Consider the following 24,962-nt stretch of genomic DNA (forward strand, 5'->3'; position numbering starts at 1 on the left):
CCCCTGGCCTCTCCCGTCTGGTTCCCGCCGCCGCCCGCACTGTGTGGTGCCCAGCGCCGCTACCAGCTGCTTCTCTGGGGGACAGCGCAGTGTGACTCCTGTGTGATTCCTTTTGCTGCAGCCCCCCTGCTCTGCCTTCCAAGGAGGGGCTTCCTCCGAATGTCTTTGTGAGGCAAATCCGGGCCTCCTTTGCACGTTGCATCTGAAGTAACTGTGGTGGGCTCCAGTTTTCTGTCCTGATAGGCCCGTGTTCTGTGTCCTCGTGTTCGTGTCTGCAGGAGAGCGTCCGATGCGGTTGGGTTTGTTCTCGTCGCTGCTCTGTTCCCTCCGGCTGGCTCCGTTTTTTTTCTTTTTTTATTACAGTGTTATGATTTCTTATTTGCCCGAGAGATTTTGTAATGTGCATGTAATGTGCATATGGCACAAAGAGCTTTTTTGGTTTACACTGTTCTTTGCCATTTCTAAACTCATTTAATACTTATTTTGATAATGGTACCTTCTTTACTAGAAAAGCACTAATTGTGTTTTTATGTGGGGGGGGGTCTTTTTTAGGGAAAGCTACCAACGACCGGAATGACAATCACAAAGCTCGAGGACAGTGAAAATCATAGAAATGCATTTGAAATATCAGGTGATAGGCACAGACTTTGCGGACGCTCTGTCGTGGTGCTGAAGGCAGCTCACCGTTTGTGTGCAGCTTCTTGCTGGACTGCCCGGGGGCCGATGGCTAAGTGCTGTTCATTTCTGCTGGGGGAGGGGGCCTTGTGTGCCCGTGTGTGCCTGTGTGTGCTTTCTGCCGGTTCGCCCCCTTCAGCCTGTTTCTCCTTGCTTCCAGGGAACATGATCGAGCGCATCTTAGTGTCCTGCAGCAACCAGCAGGATCTGCACGAGTGGGTGGACCACCTGCAGAAGCAGACGAAGGTCACGTCTGTTGGCAACCCCACCATCAAGCCGCATTCCGTGCCGTCTCATACCGTAAGGGTCCCTGTGCTTCTGCATCCACCCTGGGTCAGCCTGCGGTTGGGCCGTCAGTGAGTGAGCACATGCCCTGAGGCGTGACCGCCGTCTGGACCATGAGGGCAGATACAGCCTGGATCGCCCTGAGGGTTCCTGGCGTGTCCCAGCGGTGCGGCGGATGGCCGCACACCGCTTGCTCCTAGGCTGTGCCTCCGCGCATGGCTTGCCACATCGGCTCGGGGGGTGGGGCCCAGGAGACCAGCTTACGGGGTTTTTTACCTGGAACCTCAAGAGCCAGCGGTGCACCGCTTTTTTCTGAGAATCTCAACTTCATCATTGTTCTGATTTTAGGAAATCCGCTTATGTCCATGTAGAGCTCACCAGCTCTTCGACTTTTTAAGTACTTAACCAGTTTGCAGTGTCTCAGCACTGAGTATCCCATGTGTGAAACCCTCTTCCCTGGTGTGGTGTGCTTGAGACCCTGGTTTCAAGTCCTCGCTGCACCTTCCACATCCTTCTCCCACAGGACTGAAGTACGCACACCGTTTCCAGGTGGAGGGTTTTCCTCACATTCCTATGAGATGGGTGTGATCTTTTTAAGACTCTAGTTATTCATGTGATACAGAGAGATACAGGGAGAGGAGAGGGAGAAGCAGTCTCCCTGCTCAGCCAGAAGCCTGACGCAGGGCTCGATCTCCGGACCCAGAGATCATGGCCTGAGCGGAAGGCAGATGCCCAAACATCTGAGCCACCTAGGCTCAGACCCGAGAGGGTCGTGATCTTTATCTGGACTCGCTACCATGTGGTTCACTTCTGCATTCCTTATCCTTAGCAGTCAAGGCTTTGCTTAGCAAGAGTGGCTGTAGGGTAACTTTATTTTTTTAAATGATGGTTGATTTATTTGAGAGGGAAGTGCACTTGTGCAGGCAGGGGTGTGGGCAGAGGGAGAGAGCGGAAATCCTCAAGCAGGCTCTCCACTGAGCAAGGAGCCCGATGCAGGGCTTGGTCCCAGGACCCTGAGCTCATGACTTGAACTGAAATCAAGAGTCAGACGCGCAACCACCTGAGCTACCAGGTACCCCGTAGTGTAACATTCAGAACAGTTTTCTCTTACTTGGTTTCTCTCGACAGATTGGAGGTCGAGACTACTTATTTGCTTAAGTTAACGTTTTGTTTTGAATGGCTCTGCCATTTATAACTTTTCCATACTTAAAAAAAAATACTACAGATGCTTAGCCTACATGGAACTGAATTTGTTCCAAAGATTTGTGTGCGTGTGCGTGTTATAGAGGAAAATGGAGCTGCTACTTCATACCGTCAGGAAAGCCTTGAAACCGAACAGTGGGATCTCACACCAGGGAAAACTTGCTTCTCGGAACCCTGTGGTCTTCGTCACAAACAGGCGTTGGAAATGCTACATCCTCTCCCTCGGGAGTTTCCTCTCTGAGGTGCTGCGCATTCTCCCTGTGATCTGGCTGTGTCCAGCTGGAACATTCTCGTTTTAGCACACACCGTTCCCTCTGGACTTGAGGAACAAATCCCAGTGTTCCTTACTGTGGCGTCACTGCTACGAGCGACGTTCTACGTAGTTTTCTCCTTGTGAGCTAGGTGTGGGCGTCTCACCTGCCACAGGACACACACACATGCCCGGACCTGTGCGCGCCAGGAGAGGCCTGTGCTTACTGCAGAAAGTAACCCTGGGGCGCTGTGGCATCCGCTGCCAGGCTTCCCATTCAGCACGTGTTTCAAATAGGCAGTTCTTTTGAAGGATGACCTCCCTCTGATTTCCAGCTCAGAGACCATTTTGCTCTTCTATTAAGCCTGCCTTATTGTTTTGGGTAATTGAGGTCATAGGCTAATTTGGAGTATTTTGTTGAACATTTTTGCATTTTTTTGGTCACTGTAATGGAATATTTTGGCATTTTGGAGGAGTACGGACCTTCGTTATCTTTCTGGAAAACTAAATTTTATGTATGACTTTGTTTTGATTAAAGCTGGTTTTTCTGAGAAGATAACTTGTTTTACCCTAGTGATTGGCAACTACTGGTTGGCAAAATGTTTGTGCCAAGAGATTGCAAAATGTTATAGCTTTATGGGCGATACAGTATTTGTGGTAAGTGTCCTTTGGTTTTACAGTCATTAGCAGGGACGGGCCTGGCTGTGTCTTAGGAAAACTTTTTAAAGGAAAACAGGCATTTAGCCCACCCCTAAATCACCAGGAGTAGATATGTGGCTGGGAGAATTACCCTCCCCCATAACCACATTCCCAGTATAGAAATGCCTTTTGGTTTGCAAAATTCTGATCTCTGCTGAATGGAACACCTCGTCGCAGATGCTACTCTGTGACGAATAAAGGTGGCAGCGGGATGCTGGGTCATGGCCTCCACATTCTGCCGCCTGCCCCTCACCCGAAGCTGGCCTGACACACGGTAGCAGGTGCCCTGGGAGCTGACTGCTGGGGTTGGAGGTTAAAGAAATGATGACATCCTGGCAGGGTTTTAGAAACGGGCAGCGTGGGCGCCTGGGTGGCTCAGTGGGTTAAGCTGCTGCCTTCGGCGGGGGTCATGATCTCAGGGTCCTGGGATCGAGTCCCGCATCGGGCTCCCTGCTCAGCAGGGAGCCTGCTTCCTCCTCTCTCTGCCTGCCTCTCTGCCTACTTGTGATCTCTCTCTGTCAAGTAGATAATAAAATCTTTAAAAAAAAAAAAAGAAAGAAAGAAACGGGCAGCACCTCGTGGGGCCAGGGGAGGGACCCCTGATTGCGGCTGTTGTGTTCTGTGCCCTCTTCCCCGGCAGCTCCCCTCACATCCGATCGCCCCGTCCAGCAAACACGCGGACAGCAAGCCGGTGCCCCTGACGCCTGCCTACCACACGCTGCCCCACCCCTCCCACCACGGCACCCCGCACACCACCATCAACTGGGGGCCCCTGGAGCCTCCGAAGACCCCCAAGCCATGGAGCCTGAGCTGCCTGCGGCCTGCACCTCCCCTGCGGCCCTCGGCTGCTCTCTGCTACAAGGAGGTGAGGTCAGCGCGCGGGCAAGCGCCGACCGGACGTCTGGGTGTGCTGGGTGGGCTGTTCTGTGCTTCAGTCCTATTTGTGGCTGTGATTCTGTGACGTAATTAAAATACAGAACCGTGACGGTCCGCCTCGGTTCTTCTGTCTTCCCTTCTGCTTCCGCTAGCATCAGACCCTCTGTGCCCTTCACAGATGGGCCTTGCTTCCTGCCGCCGGGAGCCTGGAGCAGAGGGCTTCCCTGTGCCCGGCGTCTGGCGAGCCCGAGTTACTTCGCACACGTAATTCAGGGTGGGTCTTGTCTAGGCTTTCTGACCCTTTTCCAGGCCCGAGTGAGGGCCGCCCTGGAAGCCCGTGTTGGTGACCGGGAGCTGTTCGGGAGGAAGAGAACACGCACAGACGGAAGCGGGAGGACGTGGCTCTACGTGTCCGAGAGCTGGGTCTGTGGCAGCGTCTGTCCGGCATGGTCCCGCCAGGTGCTGACGTGCAGGACAGGAAGGGCCTTATGTACCTGGGAAGCACGTGTGCTTGGGCAGCTCTTGACTGCAGTGGTGGGTGTGGCCGCGTGTGTGAGTGCGTGTGCATAGCCCGAGTGTGAGCCTGAGTACAGGGCGTGAGGTGGGGCGTCCTGGTGCGCCTCTCCAGGCCTGGCTGAGGTCCCGTTTGCCCTCGGCCCTGGAACGCCTGTCCTTGCCCGCAGCCCTTGAATGTCTTATGACCCACGAATACTACGTAGGTGAAAATCTGTCCTTGACGTGTTTTGGTAACGAATTCTGCTGTTAGGATCTCTGTCTTGCTAGTGATAACGCGCCCAGGTCCAAGGGTGCTTCGCCGTGGGCAGTTACGGGACGGATGTGAGGGTCTGTTACTCGTTTAGCCTTGCAGAAGGTGCTGGTCGTGTGGTGGGGGGTCTCCCTGCTGTTGAGGAAGGGCAGGCGGAGAGTGTCGGGTCATGGAGCACAAGCATGAGGGGAGAGGTGTGCCCGTGAACCTGAGCAGCCCCTGCTGTCTGGGCTGCCCCTACTGTGCTGGACCTGGTGTTGGGGTCTGTGTCGCGGAGCCCTCCGAACTGAACCCTTCGTGGAAATGCTTTCACAGTGTGTGCGTGTGGGGCGCCGTGCCGCCGGCTGTGGCTGGGCCCGCAGGTGGGGACGCGCCTGCATGTGCCTGGTGTCCTGCCCGGGGCTGTGCAGCACGTGCTGTATTTAGTTCTTCGGACACTGATCTCTGCCATGTTTTAGAGAGCTTGTACCGTGTAGCAGAAGGGATTTTGAAGAGCTTCCTTTCAAAACCAGGCTGTGTTCTTTCCGCGCTTTCGGTCTGATTCCTCCCGTAGGCCAGGTCACGCTGGTCTCCCGTCATAAGACTCTCGTAAGACTCACTAGCGGTTGGTGTGACTTCCGTGATGCGGTAGTGAGACCCTACCAGCATCTTGTGGGTGCTTGGCCGCTGGAGCCTGGCCTGTCCCCCGGGGCCTTCTGTGTCTTCTTCAGTCGCTGTGTTTCCAAGGGAAAGGGCAGACCATCACATTGTGACTCAGTTGGGAGCGCGTGTGGCCGTGCCGGGGTGCGGTGTGCTCTGTCATTGCGTGTGGCTGCGCTCACCGCGGACGGGCACATCTTCTTCCCTTTCCTCCTTTCTTGAAGCTGCTGCCTTTGCTCTGAAAACAGCCTTCGTTTGCTGGGTCTCTCTCTGGTTCGCTGCAGCAGATGGGTCTGCTCCCGAATTAGTAGCACGTCATGTGTCCCTGTCCCTGTCGGCCGGCCTGCCCGTGAGCCCACTATGCCTCCACGCTGTGCTCTCCAGGGACACGCGGGTTCTCAGCAGAGCCTGTGCCCTGTTGACTTCACATTCGTGCTCAGCAGCTGGCCGAGAAAGCCTGGTGTGAGGGAATGAAGTGCCTCACCTTGAGCAGCTGTGGAAGCTTCCAGTTTCCTGCTGTCGCGACTCTCACCAAAATGCTAGGAAAAATTGCTGCCTTCGGAATATGTCAGCACCTTTTTCCTTTTTATTTCCCCTAGGATCTTAGTAAGAGTCCCAAGACCATGAAAAAGTTGTTACCTAAGCGCAAGCCTGAGCGGAAGCCTTCAGATGAAGAGTTTGCGCTGCGCAAAAGTGAGTACGCGCCGCGTGTGGCTGAGGACATGGGCCCGTCTCGGGCACTCACGGCATGGCGGGCGGGGATGGGGGCGCTGGTGGCTTTCCAGAGGCTTCAGCTGTTGGGGTCTGAGCCTTAATGTCTCGTCTAAGGGAGAGTAAGGGGCAAGAGTGCAAGCCCTTGCAGCGGGGACGCCTACGGGCCGGGGAGCAGCCGGTGGAGAAGCGCACGCGTGGTTCCCCCCGATGGACCTGCTCATGGTCTCTCGGACTCTGTGATCACTTGTTCTGGGAACCCAGGCCTGGGGTGCAGGGTTCCTGGGACTGCCAGCTCTGTCTGGCCCCCTCCTTGGCCCACAGTCTCCACGTGTCTGCTCTGCGGCCTGAGGTCGCGTTTCTCCCTGTGTGCATGCACGACCCTCGCCGCCCGGCCGTGAACTTAGGAAATGCCGGAAATGGCACTGGGTTCGGTGCCTCCTCTCCCAGGCAGCCTCTCCCACAGGAGATGCTCCCTTGACCGTGTTAAGCAAGCAGAGCTCTTTGGAGAAGCGACTGGAGAGCTTGTGCGCGCGCCCACCCGCCACTTCCCGCTGCTGGGCTGCTTTCCCGGAGCCGTGGGCAGAGAGCTTCTGTGGCCGCAGACTGCTGTGGGACCGGTAGGACTGTCTGTGCTGCAGGAGGACCTCAGAGGGGAGATGGCCCGGGCAGTGGCCCCTCAGGGAAGCGGTGGGCTCTGTTCCTTGCCCCTGTGCGCGTCTTCCGGACCCCGTGGAGTGTCGTGTTGCTTTTTGCTGTGCTGACTTGGGGCCTTTCCGGGATTCCTTTATAAAGAAGCTTGTGGGAGAGTAGCTCGAGGTCCCCCGGGGTGGGGGCTGCTTGGTTTGGGGGTTCTGCAGGTTCCCTGGAGTCCAGGTGGCCTGCACGTGGGCCTGCTCCCCCGCTTGGCCTGGTGTGAGGTGTAGACGCAGGGAGGGGCCTAGAGGCTGCCTCGCGGAAACGCGTGCTCTCGGCCCCCTGCCGCCTGCCGGCGCTACAGCAGGCATCGTGTGGCTCGCCGTCGTGGTGGTCCTCCTCCTCGAGATCCTGAGTGGGCGAGGAGGACCACACTCCCAGGACGCCAATGAAAGGGGTGAGAGGAGAGTCCTGCTTCGGCGGCTCTGGAGCCGGTGCCTGGGCTGCTTCCTCCGCCCAGTGCCCTCTCCCTTTGCTGCCCAGCCACCCTCCCTAAAATGGCCCTGGAACTTCTCCATCCCCTACCCTTAGTGCCGGCACACCGTCCACCTGGTTCGCTTCCTGTTTCCACTGAAGGGGAGCTCCCTGGGGACAGCATGGAGCCCCTGGGGCTCAGGTGGGAGGCGGTGGCGTTGGAGGGGAGAGCTGATTCTCAGAGGTGCCTCGCAGATGGGCCACCACGGTGCCGCTGGGGCCAGGGGACGTGACGGGCCTTGGTTTGAATGGGATCGCTGATGGTTCGGTTGAGTTCAGACGAGCAGAGGTGGGAGCAGGGAGGCTGGGTAGGAGGCGGACTGATCCGGGTGAGCGAGACAGGATGGGACCTGGACCAGGTGAGGATGGGGGAGTGGGCCAGCGTGGACAGAGTTCAGATCTCTTCCAAGAGGGAGGCTGCAGCTGTGGCCTTTGAGCCGGGGATGACTTTGTCCCGCTTGGAGATACATCAGGAGGCCCTTTCGGTCGTTCCAGTCGGGTGTGGGGGCACTGCTGCCTTACGGGGGTGGAGGCCAGTGGTGCTGCTAAGTGTCCTAGAGCCCATAGGATAGCACCCTGCGCAGTTGTGCCGGGGCTGGCAAGTGTTCCTGCTGGATGAATCCCTGGCCCATGGAAAGGCCCCGGCGGACGGTGAGGATTCAGAGCTGCTCAGGCCAGGGGAGGCAGCGCGAGGAGAAGAGAGAGACAGAGTCAGGTCTGGGGAGCTGAGGAGCCGGCGGAGGGAGCGTGGAGGGACCCGGAGGCGAAAGGGGCATCAGAGGTTCCATGTGGATGGGAGGAGAGATGTCAACCGTGTGATCTCTGTAAGGTGGGCCTGGACATCTCAGCTGCTTCCTAAGTCCCCTGCTGCTATCCTAGGTGAATCTAGCTAAACGTTCAGAGTCAGGAAGTTTCCATTTGTGGCCTGGCCTGTGCCACGTAGGGAATGTGAGGAAGCAGGCTCCACGATATCCGTGAACTAACACGATGTCCCAAGAAGGTCAGCGGGCGTCCTTCCTGGTGTCTGCACTTTCTCTGGGCGTGGGGTGGTGTGTGCGTGCGCCCCACCTCTGGGGGTCGATCCTGTCGTCTGGGCAGGCAGTCCCAGGCACAGATGGCTGTCCTCCGGGCAGAGGTGGGTGACACGCCTGTGAGGTTGCCGTCCTCAGCAGGTGCTGGAATGGAATGAGGGAGACCCTCTCTTGCTCCTGAGGGAGGGGGTGATCGTGCTCATGGCGAGCTCCAGCCAGAGATGCTACGTCCATTTCTCCGTAGCTCTTCAGCTCTGCGTGCTGGAATCTGTGTTTTCTTTTTCAGTTTTATTCGAGTGTAGTTGACCCACGATGTTAACATTGGGTACGGGTGTTCCGCATGGGGCGTTCTGTTGGTTTCGGGCATAGGGCGTGGTGGTTTGACGTCTGTGCTCCGCACTCAGGCCTTATTGGAAGCCTCTACCTCCCGCTCCTCCTCATCTGTTCTGTTTACTAACCCCAGGCCATCAGTTCTCTGTGTTTAGTGATCCTATGGCTGTTTGTTTACTGGTTTTTAATTTAGATTCCACATGTGGGTGAAATCGTGGTGTCTGTCTTAATCTGACTTATTTTACTTAGTGTAATCCAGTCTGTGTCCTTCCGTGTGGTCATAAATGGCACAATCTCATTCCTTTTATGGATGCATAATATTCCTCTGTGTGCGAGTGTGTGTGCGTGCACGTGTGTGCGCGCCCGCGTGTGCATGCGTGTGTATGTGCGCATATGTGTGCATGCGTGTGTGTGTGCGTGTTTGCGCGTGCACCACCTTCCTTACCCTTTCAGCTTTTGGTGGACACTTGGGTTGGTGGTTTCTGCAGCTTGGCTGTTGTGGGTAATGCTGCAGTAGACACAGGGCATCGGTATCTTTTCAGATCGATGTTTTTGTTTTCTCGGGGCATGTACCCAGTAGTGGAATTACTGGCTTGTGTGGTATGGTGAGGAAAACAGAGCTGGAGATACCGTAACTCCGCGTTGCAGCACGTACTGCGGAGCTGTACCCATCAGAGTAGCGTGGCAGGCACAGAAATGAACTCCTCAGTGCAGCAGATTCAAGCCCCCAGCCCGTGCTTGGGTGGTCAGCGCCTGACAGTGGAAGCGAGAACGTACGATGGTATGGAGAACAGCCTCTTCAGACAGCGGTGTTGGGAAAACTGGAGCACTTTCTTAGCGCATACGGGGAAACAAAGTCAAACTGGATCATAAAGACCTAACTGTGAGACGTGAAACGCAGACCTCCAAGAGCACACCGGGGCTTAGTGCTCAGGGCGGTGGATTTGAGTCGCCTCGTGTACATCCTACTGTCATAAAACGTTGAGGCTTTACGTAGCTTCTCAATATTTAAGCTTTCCATTCTTGCACATTTTATTAGAGTAGGTGAGCCTTTTAAAATGTATATCCAAGGGTAATATCTTAGAAAACACAAGGAGCCGTAGAAAAGTAGGTAAACAGAAGAGAGGAATAGTTCACCCCATAGGGTCATGGGACGTCTACTGGGTGTGAGGCTCCAAGTCCGGGACTGATAGCGTGTGACGCTGTTGGTCTGGAAGCTTCTCTCCTCCTCCGTGCCTGTGGCCTGCGTACACGAAGCCAGTGTCTGGAGGGATCCAGAGGGGGACAGCACTGGAGGAACACCTTCAAGGTCTCGATGGTGCTTTGCGGCCATCTGAGACGGTGTCTCTGGGGACCCATAGGAACCAGGGGATCAAAGGAAATGCTCTTTCTGGAGCTTTCCAGGGTCTGCTGTGGGCACCCCGCTGCCCCATCAGCACTGGGGATGGTCAGACTTCCTTATGTATGTCCGGCTAGTGTGTGAAAACCTGATGTTTTGCTTTGTTACTTCTTAGCGAGAATCAGCCTCTTTTCTTAGGGTGTTCTCTTGTGACTTGCTTGTTCCTGGCTCTTTTTTCAATTCCAGTATGGGAGGATACTGTTTTTCTTATGGACCAGTAAGACCACTTATGTATTTAAGGTACTAATGTTTTGTTAGATCTGTTGTACATAAAAAATATTTTAAAAACCTAGAACTTTTTGTAAATATTAGAAAACCGTTATCTGACAAGAGAATGGAGAAGTTCTGTTGTAGATGGTGACCTGTTCTACTTCCCACCTGTAGCTTGATTGTGGCGTGTCGTCTCTCGACAGGCACAGCTGCTTTGGAAGAAGACGCGCAGATTCTGAAAGTCATCGAAGCTTACTGCACCAGCGCCAAAACGCGGCAGACGCTCAACTCAAGTAAGTCTCCGCGTCGTGGACTGCGAACTGGAACGGCTCGCTGGGGTTAGAGGCCCCCTCTGAGGGCAGGTCCCCTGGCTGGCCCGCCTGGCGTCCCTCAGTCACTGCGGAGGGGCTGAGCTGCCAGTAAGAGCGCGCATTTCTACAGAACGTCCTGCTGGGGGACTCCAAGTAGGAGGTGCTGCCGAAGTGTAGAGAGCTTGCTTATGCTTAGAGAAGAAGATGTGCTTAAAAGACACAAGATTGGTCCAGTTATTTTTAAGCTGTTTAAACTTTGGTGTGAAAGTGGGACTTTTTCCCCTTAAGATTCTTAGAGCTGTCAAAAGCACAAGCCTAGAGCAAGGCTCTTTTAGCAGCCTCCCTCCCTGCCCCCCGCTCTTCTAAAGGATGCATTTACACATTTTTGGAAGGAGAACCCGACTGATGTAGCTGGTGGGTTTCAGCACCACTGAGCTCTCCTGTACCTTGACGCACAGCTCTTGGTTGAGGAAATCGTCATCTCTTGGGGCAGGACAAAGGTGGGCTCTCTTTGTCTTTCACTTCGCAGCGTTGCGAGGTAGAGGGCAGCCCGGGGGTGCAGGCGCAGTGGAGCATGGGGTCTGTCCAGAAGAAAGGGCTGCCTTTCCCTCTCCCTGGAGCCAGGGCCACGGGCACCACAGGGGGTCCTGCACTGTCCTTCCTAGGTGGGCTTTGTGGGGTTTCTGTCTTGGTGGAGAACTGGGTTGATGTATTCCGGCATAGAAGCTGGTTTCTGTTGGATCGTGTGTCTTGGATTCCCTTTCCACCCTGGCTGTGGGCACCGCGGGCACCGCGGGCGCCGTGGGCACGCTGCTGATCACTGCCCCATTCCCACCTCCTCTGCCGTGGTGGTTCAGTTCTGCATCCTGGCTCGGTTAGACTCAGTCTGAGAAAAAGGACAGGGGGGAAAGGGAATTTTCACCTGCTTTAGCTTTTGTTTTAGATGGCAGCAGCTGGAAAGGTAGGGCTGGCAGGCTGGAACCCCAGGGGCAGTCTGCAGGTCACCTAGAGACCTTCCCTGGGCCAGTGTTGCACGTGTCCCATTCTGCGGCATGGAGGCTGTGGTTCGTCCCTGCCTCGGGAGAGCGCTTGTCCACAGTAGCCGGGCAGCGGAGCTGGGGGACGGGGGACGGCCTGTAGGTGGGCGTGCAGCGCGCCAGCCTGTCATTTGTAAACACAGTCGGTCTCTCGATCCTGGTTTTGTAGAGTTGCTGAGAAACTTCTCATGGGCTGTATAAAATGTGACCATAGTGTTTGGGTTTTGTATCTGAAATTTTAAAGAATTCTCGCAACTGAAAAAAAATTGAAGTAAAATTTGAAGCTGGTCGTCTCAGGTGAATAGAGCAGGTGACGGAGCTGTGTGTGTCCGTGTCCGTGAGGACTTCGTCTTTTTGTCTAGGAGACGGTGCCATGGCCTCGCGGCTTCAGCTGCCTGGAAGGGGCGGCTTGTAGAGCGTGTGCACTGTTTGTCACCTGTGTCACGTGTCTCCATTTCTCCTGTGTCAGAAGAGCATTGCACGACACGTGGGTATTGTGGCTAAGCACCCTGAGGCCTCATGGTCCCGTCCTGTGAGGCTGTAACCCTAACGGTCCTAGGACCAGGAGGGATAGGGGCGCTAGATCCTTGATGCTGCAAGGGTAGTGTGGGATTACAGTGGAGGCAGCTCTTTTCGTCTTAAGTGGCTTCGTAAAAACAGGGTAATGTACTTGACCTAAAATTCACCTCCTTTCAGGGTATGTTTGGGTGCGAGAAGACCTTACTAGCCAGACGTGTGTGGTGTCGATATCTGTCTCAGGGACATAGTGACCTTCATTCAACTGCAGCAGTTTACTAGAAGGGATCCAGACTGGCCCACTGCTTGTTCTCGTTAGGGTTTGGGAATGGCATGCCTTGGGACCAGAAGCAGGACTAGGATGCAGCCCGTGGCTGCTGCACTGGGCCCTGGTCTGTCACGCTGCGCCCCTGCACGCCTCCCTCCCAGCTGCCTGGCCGGCCCCCTCGCTCCTGCTGACTGCTCTCGGGCTGCGCTCTGTCCCCCTGTCCTGTGCCCATGGTCTTCTGTCGACCTCCTCTTAACACAGTGGCTCTCGGTGCATCGTGTCTCTTGTCCTCCCGGTAGAAGGGTCTGCATCAGGGCTTTGAACAGGCCTTCCACTTTTTCTGTCCCCCTGGCCGAGCTCAGGGCTGTGGCGGCACTGTGGGGGGCCCCGAGGGACGTGGACCCTGTGTCCCCCGTTCTCCACTCTGAAATTTTTACCGTGGTGTTAGTTTGATAAGGTAAGTTTAGATCCCACTGGGAAGATGACTTCTGGGGAGTTCCATTCTGGCAGAGGGAGAGCCGAAGAAGTCAGTCCCAAATCCCCTGAAACTCTCCTGCTTCACTGTATCACTTAAAGAATAAGAAACCATTTTCTAATGAAACGCATAAATGGCTCCTTTTTAAAAACGCCCTAAGAGACTCCTGGTTAGTAGACTGCAATAGAACCGTTGACTTGGGGAATGTCTGTAGAAGTGTCCGTGGCTATGGGCTTATGTGAGGGACAGTTTGGGACTTAGGTTTATTTAAATAATCCAGTTTTACTCTGAGGGTTGTGCTATTAGAACCCACCGTAAATAAGGACAATTGAACATTGTTGCCAGTTTTTAACAATATTTTCTCTCTTCCTTCTCTTCCCGTCACCTTTTGCTTTTGTTTTCATGTTTTTGGTTGTGGCTCTTCCTGTCCGTCCCTCCCCTCTGCCTGTCACTCCATCCCTCCCCGTCGTAGCATGGCAAGGCACTGACCTGATGCATAATCACGTGTTGGCTGACGACGACCAGTCAAGTCTAGACTCCTTGGGTCGTCGCAGTAGCCTTTCCCGTCTGGAGCCTTCAGACCTCTCGGAAGACTCTGACTATGACAGTATATGGACAGCCCATAGTTACAGAACGGGTTCTACATCTCGTAAGAGCTGTTGCTCATATATCTCTCACCAGAACTAATGCACTTCTGAGCTTTTCTTAACAAATGCTTGTTGTATCGCAGCCTGCTTTTCTTAGATGTTTTCTTGCTGTTCCTTGTCTTTTATGTGATATTTTAACAACTTTTGAGAGCGTTGCTGGTATTTCCCATTGTACTGTGTGGAGGCCCACTTGCCAGTTGGACTGGCCGAGCTGCCGAGGTGGAAGCAGACGGCGCGCTCCCGGGGCCGCGCCCGAGGGTCCTTTCCTCCGCGGGTGGCAGCGGCTCTCCAGCTCTAAATGGTCTGGGTTCCTGTACTCCGTGTAGCCCCTGTCTCATTGCTTTTTGGGTACACCTGTGAGAACACTTTTCTATTTTATATGAGACCATACAGGTTTGCGGTCTGAGTGGCAGCACCGCAGAGGGGACTCAGGCCTTATGTAGGGATTTCCCTATTTCGTGTATGACGGACCCACCGATGAGCCGGTGGTGCAGAGGTGGAGGAGACGCGCACGGAGAGGGCGCAGCGCGGTTCCGACAGCTGTGCTCTGAGCGCTCCTCGGGGTGCTCGGCAGCCACGGCCACGCGGAGCTGTGGGGCGGGGTGTGGCCACTGTGGGCCCCGGGCCACGGCGGGAGCAGGGAAGAGCCGGCTCTGGCTCATCAGGGTGCCACAGAAGGCCGTCCTGCGCCCCCAGTCCCCCTCGGGAGGGGTTGGTTTTCCGAGGGCCAGGTTACTGTCCGAGCTCAGACCCTCCCCACACCGTCACGCCCGGCCCTCCTGATTTGGAGCCGCGGCTCTTAAGTGGCCCGTAGCACACCCGTGCCACTGCGCTGAAGAGCCAGTCCAAACACAGAAGCGCTCAGCCTCTGAAGGTGTACGTGCAACCCCGTTCAGAGCCAGGTGAGTGCTTGGCTTCACTCCCTGCCTGGCTGCGCCCCGGCACCCCCGTCACGCTGCCTGCGAGGGACCCGTGGTTGGTTTTCAGCAGCTAGCTGCCGTGAAACTCCCATTTACAGCAACCCGTCCTCTGTGACCCTCGTTCCTGATTGTCACGGGGGCACCTGAGTCCATTGAAGACTTCACTTGCCGTGTCACTCACTCACGAGAAAATATCCGATTGCGGGGGGGGGGCTCCCCCCTTGCCTGGGATTTGTTGTATGGAGATTTCACTGGCCTGTCTGACGAATTTCTGCTTCGGAAGGAACTGAATGTGACCGATTGCATTCAGTTGTAGCACCCAGATCCGCGTCTGGCCATCGCTCTCCCCCAGGCATGCTGTACTTGGTGTTCGGACGGAACGTCAAGGCTGTGCTTTAAGTATTCATCAAGACCAGCTCCCGAAAACAAGATGCCATAGTAAATAGGGAATAACCCGTTTTCCTCTCCTCAGGGTGGCTGTAGTTCCAGGCGGCTGTGATTTTCGCCCCTCCCCAGCCCTCAGCGAACCCCCGTATTCAGGGCGTGGGCTTGTTTGTGCCACACCGTGGTTGGCCGGGCGCCGGGGAACCCCGGCAGTGGCGGGTCGCCCGGAGAGTCGGCCGCCTTCAGTACTGCCCGCGTGAGGTCAGGAGGAGAGCCAGGAATTCCGCGTGGGTCTCTGTTCTCAGACAGCTAATGGGCTGCTCCTGTCGCCTGCAGATTCCATTTCTTACCTCCGTTAGCGTAAATAGGAGGTCTTACCAGTATTAACCCACGGTGGGGATGGGTTACGTGTGTTCAGCCAAATAGTAAGTGGAAGTTTGGGAGAAGGCGGACTACGAAGTTGGTACTGTGAACTCAGCAGCACTTGTTTTCTCTTGTACACGTACACTAGCCACTGCTCCGGACTCCGTCAGTAGATCGTCTGTCTGTCTGCTTGAGGCTGTCGTTGGCGCCTTGGCGTAGCTGCCTTTGCCAGCCTACGCGTGGGGGCCGTGTTGCGCGCTGTGTGTGCCCAGTGCCACGATACTGTGTCACCAAGTGTCGTTTGGTGGTGGTCTGGAGACCTCTCGTGTCCCGTCCACTGCGGTGTGACACCATCCTGCCAGTCCTTCAGGGCCGGCCACGGCCACGAGCTCGGTGACCGTGCCGATTCTGGGACCGCCGCACTGCAGCACGCCGGCTTCTGCTCAGTCGGGCGTGTTTCAAATATCCCCAGTCGCTGTGGTGACCTGGTTGGAAGTGTTAGTGCCACGCCTCAAGGTGGTCCCTGGGGGGCAGTGATGACGTGGCCCCAGAGGGTGGGGACCCTCCATTTCTGGAGCTCCAGTCACGTTGACATGGTGTCTGCTTGGGGCAGCTCCGTGCTGGCCGCGTGCGCGGTTAGTGTCCTAGTGTGCAGGTGCGGACCCTGAACCCCAAGGTGGGCGGCAGCCGGCCCAGGCCTTCCACGGGGCTACATGGTTGACCTTGAATTTACCCTTGCCACAGTATATAAGCTATATTAATTGTGTTTTGCGTAAAATTGCCAAAACACAGTAACATGTATATAGTGGTGTAAGACCTTGAAAAAGAATCTCTATATTGTGCTTTTTCTCTGTGAATGGGAAAGCCATTTCCAGTGGGTGACCGCCGTTGAAGACCCCGTTGGATGTACACCGGAACGTTGCATTGTATTGTACAGTATGCATATTATTTGTGGTTGCACATGGCAATGAAGTGTTTGTTTTATAAAAAAAAAATCTGTTATGTACAGTTGAAATAAATTTTGCATTTGCTAGCCTGTGGCTTTTAATATCTGTTACCTGGGGGGTGGGGGAGTAGCCTAGCTTGGCGCTGCGTGGGATTTGGCTCCTCTCCTGGGTGATGTCTTCCAGATGAAGGCGAGGCCATGGGACCCTGTCTCTCTGCTTTGATCAAGAAATGTGCACGTTCTTAGATGAAATACATGGTAGACAGCACAGGGTGACTCCTGACGTGCTTTTATTTCCTCCCCCCCTTTTTAAGTTTCGCTCACTGGGAAGCTTGTCTTCAGAAAGAGGCACTCTTGATTTTTTTGTGCATAAATGGAAAATAAAGCAAAAAAATGTTTTTTTTTTTTTTTTTTAAGACTAATGTCAGTTTTAATCTTTGTTTTATCAAGTGGGTGCCCAGCTGGCTGAGAAGTGAAAGGACCGTCAGCGCCGGGCGAGGGCAGGGTCAGACGGGGAACAGAGGCAGGCTGTTTCCAAAGAGAATGCCTCCCATTTTCCCAAGAAAAAAGTCACTCCTGTGATAACCATAAGTAACAAATGACCTTTGGGAGAGATTTTACTAGGTTTCTACAAGTTGTAATATCTTCCTTCATTCTGATCGTTGTCACAGTTGAGTATAATTAGGTACAGATTTTAGAAAGATTGTGAATTTAAGGGTTTCGGGAGTTCTGCCACGAATGTTCTCGACAGCCGCCAAACACGTGTAGGCTTCCCATGCAGGCTGACTGCACTGCACGTACGCACACGCGCACGCCCCCATGCGCGTGCCCCGGAGTTGACCGAGCCGTGTGTTCTGTCGGTGTGTCCAGTTGGGCGGCGGTCTCCTCTGACCGTGGAGAGGCGCCCTGGGCTTAGTGCCCTGCTCTGTGCTGCCCAGGCAAGGCCTCCATGCCATACGGGCGCTCGCCAGATCCCACGGTGCTCCAAGGGGTGCAGGTGTTGTAGGGGACAGGTCTCTGCGTGTCTCCAGCTTGTAGATCACAACTGGGTCCCCAGGCCACCCTCTCCTTCCCGTCTCCCACTGCATGGTTCCGAGCGACCCCTGCGGGGCATGGGGAGGGGGGCAGTGTGCAGCTGCCCTGACGTGTTTGTCCGTGGGCCTCCGTGGCCGGATCCCGGGCATCTGCAGACCCGTCCTTGGGAGCCCTCCAGCTGGAGAAGTAAATGCTGGGCTGCTGCTAAGCGTCCGTTACCGTTGCGTGGCGTTGGCCCCGTGCTGGCGAGCAGCGGATCCAGCACCTGTGCGCTTGTCACACGAGGTGCAGACCGGCCTCCGGGCTCGTCCGGCACTCCTGTTAAACCGGGACACACACCACTGCGGAATGTTGCTGAGACGAGGCTCGGCACTCAGGTGACTTGAGGAAATGCCGAATTAAAGTAAGTGGGTATTTTACTGCACACCTGGTGAAAACCTTCAGCGTGCCCCATGTGCACCGTGGGCTTCCCGAGGTGGCCGTAGCCTCAGCAGTCTCTAAAGCAGTGAGGCGCACAGCCCACGTGTTTGGTGGTGGAGGGACAACTAAATGTCCCCCAGCCGCGGCGGCATCTGAGGCTGGAGGAGGACCGTGCCATCCAGTTTACATGACACTAGTGCAGGGGAACCCCCCACCGATGGTGGCTTGGGTGGGCGGTGAGCTGGGTGCTGCACGGCTGCCTTCAAGAAGTCCAGACGGCAGTCCCCACACGGCACAGATGAGACGGCCGAGGCCGCCAGGGCGCGGCACCGTCTGCACGCCGGGGGGTGGGAGGGGAGGACGCTCGTGTCTGCAGCCACTGCAGGGGCGTCCCACGCGGGAGGTCCTCGCACGGACGTATGTTGTCAGCGCTTGTACCCCATTATCTCCTGGAAACGCAGGCCTTGAATGTCTGGAACCATCATGAATCCCTTCATCTGTGTCTCAGCCCCTCTTAGAGGACTTTAAATAAAGTGACGGAACCTTGTTTGCGGGTTCTCTTGTTTTTCCCAACTAAGTGCTTCAGGGAAGACGTGCTGTGACCCCTCAGAGTACCCACATGACCGTGAAGGTGACTTGTTCAGTCTACTTTGTAACATTGGGCTCTTTCTGTAAGAACAAACTTACGTATAAACCTGGCTGGAGAACATTCCTTTATTTACTTTTCTGAAAAAACTAAGTTTTCTGTCCTTTTAGGAAAATGTACCAGTTAAAGTAGGAACATCATTAGCATCATACGGATTCCTCTGCAGGCTGCTAAGTGACATTTACAAGCCGAGCCATTAAGTCCATACACGCTCCCTAAACATTCTCAAATTTCCGTTCATGTGATAAATTCTAGTGTGTCCTCAGTGTCTGTCCAAAAATAACCGTCACAGTGTGCGACCCTCTACCACTTGCCACAGGCTGTTAGTCCTCTGATGTCACGTTACGTAATAGAATTTAAGGCTTCCGTCTTTGTGATTTTACCTGGTAAAAGATATTAAATGTGATTCTTAAGTTCTCAGAGCAACTCTGCAGAGTTGGCTAGCTCCGTTCTGCTCGGAGCCCCGGGCTCCCCGTCTCGTGCGGGACGGGGCAGCACCTGACCCGTGTTCTTATGATGCAGTTGTCCCTTGCTTCTCTTGCTGCTTGAAGCTGGGGGCGCCTCCCGTCAGCAGGCTGAAGCTACCAGGTGTGGAAACAGCTGGAGAGATGCGCGGAAGCCGGCGAACTTCTCGTCCTGTCGTGTCCTCACATGGATGAGCTGATGAGACGTCGTGTTCCCAGCCGGCGGTGACAGACGTGGTGGTACCCGATCTGATCTGTCTGTAGCACAGAGCAGGTGGCGGGGGCAGTTAGGAGTTGGCTAAAGTTGACCCATGACCTCTTTTCACAGTGAAAATTCACTGAATTCGTTTTTTTCCACACATCCCATTCGAGTTTTTATGAATCCCTTTCTGTTTTTCTGGGGAAAACAGCACATGAACTAACTCTCCTGATGAAAACAGAGGTGACCATTGGGTGTCTTGGAAGCGACCTTCAGAATCCTTACCTCGGCTGGGACCGCTGAGCGTTCTTTCCCGTATCTGTCTCACATCCTAGTTTCCTTCCTGAACGCTATTTTCCCGGGTGGCCCAGAAGCCCCAGAAGGGCCCAGAAGAAGCCATGCCTGCGGTCCCGTGCAGAGCCGTGGCCCCTGGAGCAGGCGATCCCCCAGGAGGCCGACTCTCAGCATAGTGAGGTCTTAGAAGACGTGTCCCTCTCAGGAGCCGTGTCTTGAAGGATGTTGCCCTCTGAACAGTGATTCTCCTTGTACACCGGTGGGTGACTGTGACAGGGTTTGGGGGGGGGCTGCCCCTTAGGGGCACAGCAGAGCGACACCTCCCACTCCCTGGCAGTGACGGGTGAGTGCGAGAACAGCCGTGCCCAGACGCACCCCCCACGCAGTGGCCTGCTGTGGCCTGTGACGGGACCCCACGTGCTCCGGCTCATCGTAGTACTGAAGCTGCTGGCACGCCGAGGGGCCCTTCCTTCCTGGGGACGGAAATGTATAGATGGGCCATGGGACACAGAACCAGACTCGCTTGCCCGGAGTTTCATCTTCTCTTGTTTGGATGACAGAGGAGGAGGTGGTCCACATCCTGCCGTCATGTTTCAGGGTGCGCTTTGTGGCGGGGACGGACCAGGTCTTGGAGATGTCCAGATGGCAGCAGGGAGAGTCGAGGCCAAGGCCCCATGGCCAGCAAACTCCGGCCCTCTTCCCTGTGGCGTGCTGCCATGGAAACGACGGAGCCCTGTGGCCATGAAGCTTTGATGCTCATTGTTATTCGTGTTCAGAGGAGAGTAAGCGGACACAAAAATGCTGGTGAAACTATTCTTTTAACCCCCTCTTCCAGGAAATCATTGTCCTCCTGAATGCATGGTGTGAGGAGGCACAGCCGTGTTAGAGTTTGGCAAACTTTGCGGAAGGCAAACAGAGGGAAACCAGGAGGCAGGCGAGTCGTACCAGCGAGTCTGTAATCCGCTAGCAGCTCACACCCCGCGTGCGTGTGTTAAACGGGGAGATGTCTGTCAGCATACCACTTGTAGGCGTTCCTGTTCTGTGGCGGAGTTGCCCCTCAGATTCGCATCGGATACTCTTCCAAAGTACAAGTTGTGGGCTGGAGAGCTTTCGGGAGAGCACTACCTCAGATTTTCTGTTCTGTGTCCTTAGAGAAAGATGGGAGTCTGCTTGCTTATCTGTGAGATAAGTGGGTTTCCCAGTTTCTCAGGTACCCTCCCCCGCGCTCGCGTCCTGGGACCGGGCCCCGGTGACATGGCGCATGCGGCCCTGCGACGTCGTCCGCCGCTCACTGCCTTCCGGTGGGAGACGTGTGCGTTCCAGGGGGTGTCGGAGGCGGCTTTCAGGAAAGGAAGAATAAATCTGTCTTTCTAAACCACGTGTCTCCGTCTCCATTTTTCCCGGTCGCTCTGGAGTTGAACATTTCGCCTCCTGTTTGCGCTGATGAGCACTTGGCGTGCGTGCCCCTGCCTGACCCATCTTCCTAAACTGCCTCAACTTTTAATTGATTTGGATGTTCCCTCCCAATTTTTTTGGTATTTATTCCAAAACATCCAGGGCGCTGGGGTCAGGACCTTGCTACCTGTGGAAGATTTCAGGATTTAAAAGCTCCATGATCCTGACTCAGGAACCGAAGCTTAATAAATCACCAAAAGGCCAGTGCTTCCTTCTGTCTAGATGCTTTAGGCGTGAGGAGGACTGAGTTCGCTAGGCAGAAGCGGGGAAAATGGGTAAAAAGCTGCCCTTCCGTGTTGTATCTAGCAAGTTCTGTAACACGCGCTCCCCGGGGTTTGATAGAACGTTTAAGTCGTGTTGTTGAGTCAGGTTTCGGGTTCTGCCACGGCGCTCACCTGTGCGTTTGTGTTTTTGTTCTAATGACATAGGTTCACGCAAAGAGTCTGCTCCCCAAGTTTTGCTTCCAGAGGAGGAGAAAATGATAGTTGAAGAAACCAAGAGTAACGGTCAGACGGTGATCGAGGAGAAGTAAGCGACCCCCAGCGTTTCAGGGCGGGCACGTGGGCGCCGGAGGTGCGGGCTGCGTGCTAGGCTTTCCCCGGGCTGTGGCCCGGCGTGCGGCGTGGCTCGGTTCGCGGGCAGGGAGCGGGTGTGCCTCCTGGGGCGCCCTTCCCTGCGCCGTCCTCACTCCTGTTCTGGTTCAGGTGTTCGTCCCATTTTCTGTTTCAGGAGCCTCGTTGACACGGTCTACGCGCTAAGGGATGAAGTCCAGGAGTTAAGACAGGTGAGTCCGAACCCGCTCCTTCATCTGTCACGGGGCCCGAGGAAAGCGCCGCAGGAAAAGCAAGGCTGTCTGTCCCTGTGTGCGGGGACTCCGAGGGGTGTTCTTGGACATCCTCTATTCTCCCGGGCCAGTTTGGTCCCTGGTGAGTGGGACAGACTAGGAAATGAATTCTTAAAGGGACCTGTTCAGACTTTGTACTGTGCTGTTGGCATCCTCATTTAAAACCTCTAAAAATGGGGGCGCCTGGGTGGCTCAGTGGGTTAAGCCTCTGTTGTTGGCTCAGGTCATGATCTCAGGGTCCTGGGGTCAAGCCCTGCATTGGGAGGGGATGCAGGGAGCCTGCTTCCCCTTCTCTCTGCCTGCTTGTGATTTCTCTCTCTCTCTCTGTGTCAAATAAATAAATAAAATCTATTTTTTTTTAAAGATTATTTATTTATTTATTTGACAGAGAGAGAGAGAGAGAGAGACACCAGAAGTAGGCAGAGAGGCAGGCAGGGGGAGGGAAGCAGGCTCCCTGCCGAGCGGAGAGCCCGATGCGGGGCTCGATCCCAGGACCCTGAGATCATGACCCAAGCTGAAGGCAGAGGCTTAACCCACCGAGCCACCCAGGTGCCCCACATAAATAAATAAAATCTTTAAAAAAAAAAAAGCAACACCTGAAAATCCTGCTGGGATTCCCCAGCACCTGCTGGCGGAACCCGTGGCTCTTGTTCTTAAGTCGGGTGACCTTGGCTAAGTGACCGAGTATATTTTGCGTATTTTGGGTAAAGCACTAAAGCACATCGCACACCGGTGTGTGTCTCCGAGGGGTGCGTGGTGAGCCCCTGCACGCGAGGTGGGGGGTGGGGGTGCGGCGCCGTCTGGGTCTGACGCACACTCAGCTGATGCGACTGCGGCCCCACGGCTTCCACACACTTCTACGAGTTTGAAGGGACCGTCAACAGTGGGTACGTGTTTGCGCGCCTCGGGGTGGTGGGGCCAGTGTGCGTGAGGGCAGGCTCTGCCCCTTCACTCACGCCCTTGTGGCTGCTGCTCTGTGTTTCTCTAGGAAGGTTGTCAGGTCTGCGCAGATGTGGGAAGATGCTAGCTGTCCCTCTTGTAACCGTCCGCCGTGCTTTTGTGTGTGACGCGGAGACGCCTCGCCCCGGCGTGAGGGCTGCGCTGCCCCTCTGAAGGGTTGTGCTCGTAGGAGCGTCTGAGAATGGGGCAGGTTCAGCCTGGGACCGTGCCGGGGAGACAGGTCCTCCTCTGTGCGCACTCAGTCCCCTGTGTCTGCTTCGTCTACAGGACAACAAAAAGATGAAGAAGTCTCTGGAAGAGGAGCAGAGAGCCCGCAAAGACCTGGAGAAGCTGGTGAGGAAAGTTCTCAAGAACATGAACGACCCCGCCTGGGACGAAACCAACCTGTGAGGAGCGCAGTTCTTCTTCCGCCAAGACTGAGGAGCCCCAGCCGGGGGGCCCTTCAGGGCTACGGGGCAGGGCTGGACAGAAGTCCTCTTTCTGGGCATAGAAACGACAAGAGTTTATCCCGCAAATAGACATGTTCACACCGTCCTGAAGCATCCAGACGCAAGGGTTAGACCCTGAGGGCTGGACTGCGTCAATTTTACTCTGTTAACATCTCAATTACCTCATTTTGCAATAAGTGCGGTGACTACAAATCCTGGTGTTTCAGGCTTTTATTGATCTACATGAATAATCGTACATACACGTTTCTTATAAACCCTCCAGTTTGAATGCACACCCATGGCTGTTGTGTCCGGGCTGATCACCTGTGCTAGAGCTCCCTCCCCCGACCTTTCCTGGCCCACCAACAGCAAGTCGATCGTGCGCTCACGGCGGGCAGCGGGGCGAGGGTGCCTGGGACGCCTGGCCGGACGCCTGGTTGGCTCTCCAGCGTGGTCCGTGTGCTCAGAAGGGACCTCCCGCTTTGGTGTGCCCACGCGGTCCGACACCCAACAGCCCTGAAAGCCCTCTGCCCAAGCAGTGCTGCTGCCGCCCAGTGAGGGACACTCCGGCTTCCGCCGCCGCCCGACGAGGCCCCTGCGCACCACCGTGTCCTGCCGCCGGCGTCCGCGCTGGTCTGCCGCCGGAGCCGTGGCTCGTCAGCCCGCGTTCTCTGCGCTGGGGGAGAACAGGCTTGTCCGTGAGGCTGGTTCCACGAGGGGACAGAACGCACCGTTGGTCTCCCCTGCCCCGCGAGCGCAAGCTCTGCTAGAACCTGTAAATAGACGATGATTTACCGCGCGTCGCAGGGCCGAGGAAGGCATGCTGGGGATCCCGGGAGGTGACCTGGCGGGTGCCAGGTGTGAGTCCTTGTGAGGCCTCCGTGAGCCCCGACCTCTTTACCATGAGTGTGCAGCAAGCCTTCCGTGCTCACTGGGGAAACGGTTTTCCTCCTCCGGTGAGAATAAAGCAATATGAATTCTGCCTAAAGTCGTCTGTGTAAGTGCGGGTTCATTCCGCCCACACCTAAACCAGTGGGGACAGGGAGGAAGCCTGGCTGCGCCCAGTGCCTCTGACCTCTCTGGGCTGGGGACACGGGAACCTGAGAGCCCCTGGGCAGGAACCGCAACCGTGGTGCCAGCCCACTCTGCTTTGTGGGCAGGACACCGCGTCCCGGGAGCTGCGCTGTCTGCTCCCCTCTGCTGGAGAGGTCGGCTTCCCCCGGAGGGAACCTGTTCACTAGAATGAGTGTTTGGTCTTTAAAAGCAAACAGCAGCGCTACAGACTTCCAGGCAGCCCTGTGGCACCCGGTGGGGGACCTTGTGACTGCGTCGGGGTCTCCTGGCGCCTTGGACCTGGGTGGCTCTGGGACTCTGCCTTTGTGCTTGCCGGTGTTCTTGCGCAGGTCGGGGCTGAGCACGCGCCCGCCCCTCCGCTGCGGGCAGGCGGTTGCTGGAGCCTGGCTGCCTGCCCAGCAGGTGTGCGCGTGCCCAGCACCGACCCATCCTCGTGTGGCCTTTGTGGTAGAATTCCCAGCTTCTGCACTTGGCATGGGGTTTCCTAGTGCTAGGACTAGCAGAGAGAGCCTTTTGGGGGGAAGCCTTGTTTTGTGGTGGTTTTGGTGATGGGGAAGACCTTGCCGTAGAAAACCGTGTGGAGGGTGCCGAGGTCTACGGTCCTGAACTCAGGACGGCCTTCGCCCTGACCTCTCCACCTCTCTGGGATGGGCCTTGTTGCCGGCCACTCCCAAAACGGGTCTCCTAAACCTGCCTTAGCTTGACTGAAGCACCGAGTGGGCACGTGCATGCTTCTCCCTCGGCCTGCCCGGACGGGATCGTAGGGGTGCTGGTGCAGCGGGCTCCCCTCTCCCCACTCAGATCTAGTAGCTCACTAGGCCTTTTGGGCGCAGAGTCTGAGGGCTGTTCTTTCTATAAACCTGCCCCCTCGTAAACCACTTCTGTTGCTCTGACCTTCCCGGGGTAGGGGCAGCGTATTGGCGGTGGTGGCTGGAGGGGCTCTCTTTGTCCCAAGGGCGAGGGGGGCCACACGCTTGCATTTCTATACCACCATGAGATGAGGTGGTGGCGAGTGTCCTTCGGGCTTCCGGC

The 24,962-nt window shown here is 55.7% G+C and overlaps 1 protein-coding gene across 5 annotated transcripts in view; it reads left to right on the forward strand.

The window, feature by feature from the left end:
* Positions 1-23,844, forward strand: part of ARHGEF7 (Rho guanine nucleotide exchange factor 7) — a 119,658-nt gene extending 95,814 nt beyond the window's left edge. For 3 of the 5 annotated variants that reach the window (XM_044250123.1, XM_044250125.1, XM_044250124.1), the window contains 8 exons: positions 553-631; positions 836-975; positions 3,753-3,977; positions 5,993-6,086; positions 10,448-10,537; positions 21,053-21,152; positions 21,354-21,408; positions 22,696-23,844. In XM_044250123.1, the coding sequence (XP_044106058.1) occupies positions 553-631; positions 836-975; positions 3,753-3,977; positions 5,993-6,086; positions 10,448-10,537; positions 21,053-21,152; positions 21,354-21,408; positions 22,696-22,818 (906 nt within the window). In that variant the 3' untranslated portion in view covers positions 22,819-23,844. Of the gene's footprint in view, positions 1-552; positions 632-835; positions 976-3,752; positions 3,978-5,992; positions 6,087-10,447; positions 10,538-13,323; positions 16,199-21,052; positions 21,153-21,353; positions 21,409-22,695 lie in introns of those variants that run through there. The other 2 variants (XM_044250126.1, XM_044250127.1) reach the window with 2 other exon arrangements.
* Positions 23,845-24,962: the final 1,118 nt, after the last annotated feature.

The sequence above is a fragment of the Neovison vison genome, chromosome 5 (assembly GCF_020171115.1).
Source record: "Neovison vison isolate M4711 chromosome 5, ASM_NN_V1, whole genome shotgun sequence".
Taxonomy (NCBI): domain Eukaryota; kingdom Metazoa; phylum Chordata; class Mammalia; order Carnivora; family Mustelidae; genus Neogale; species Neogale vison.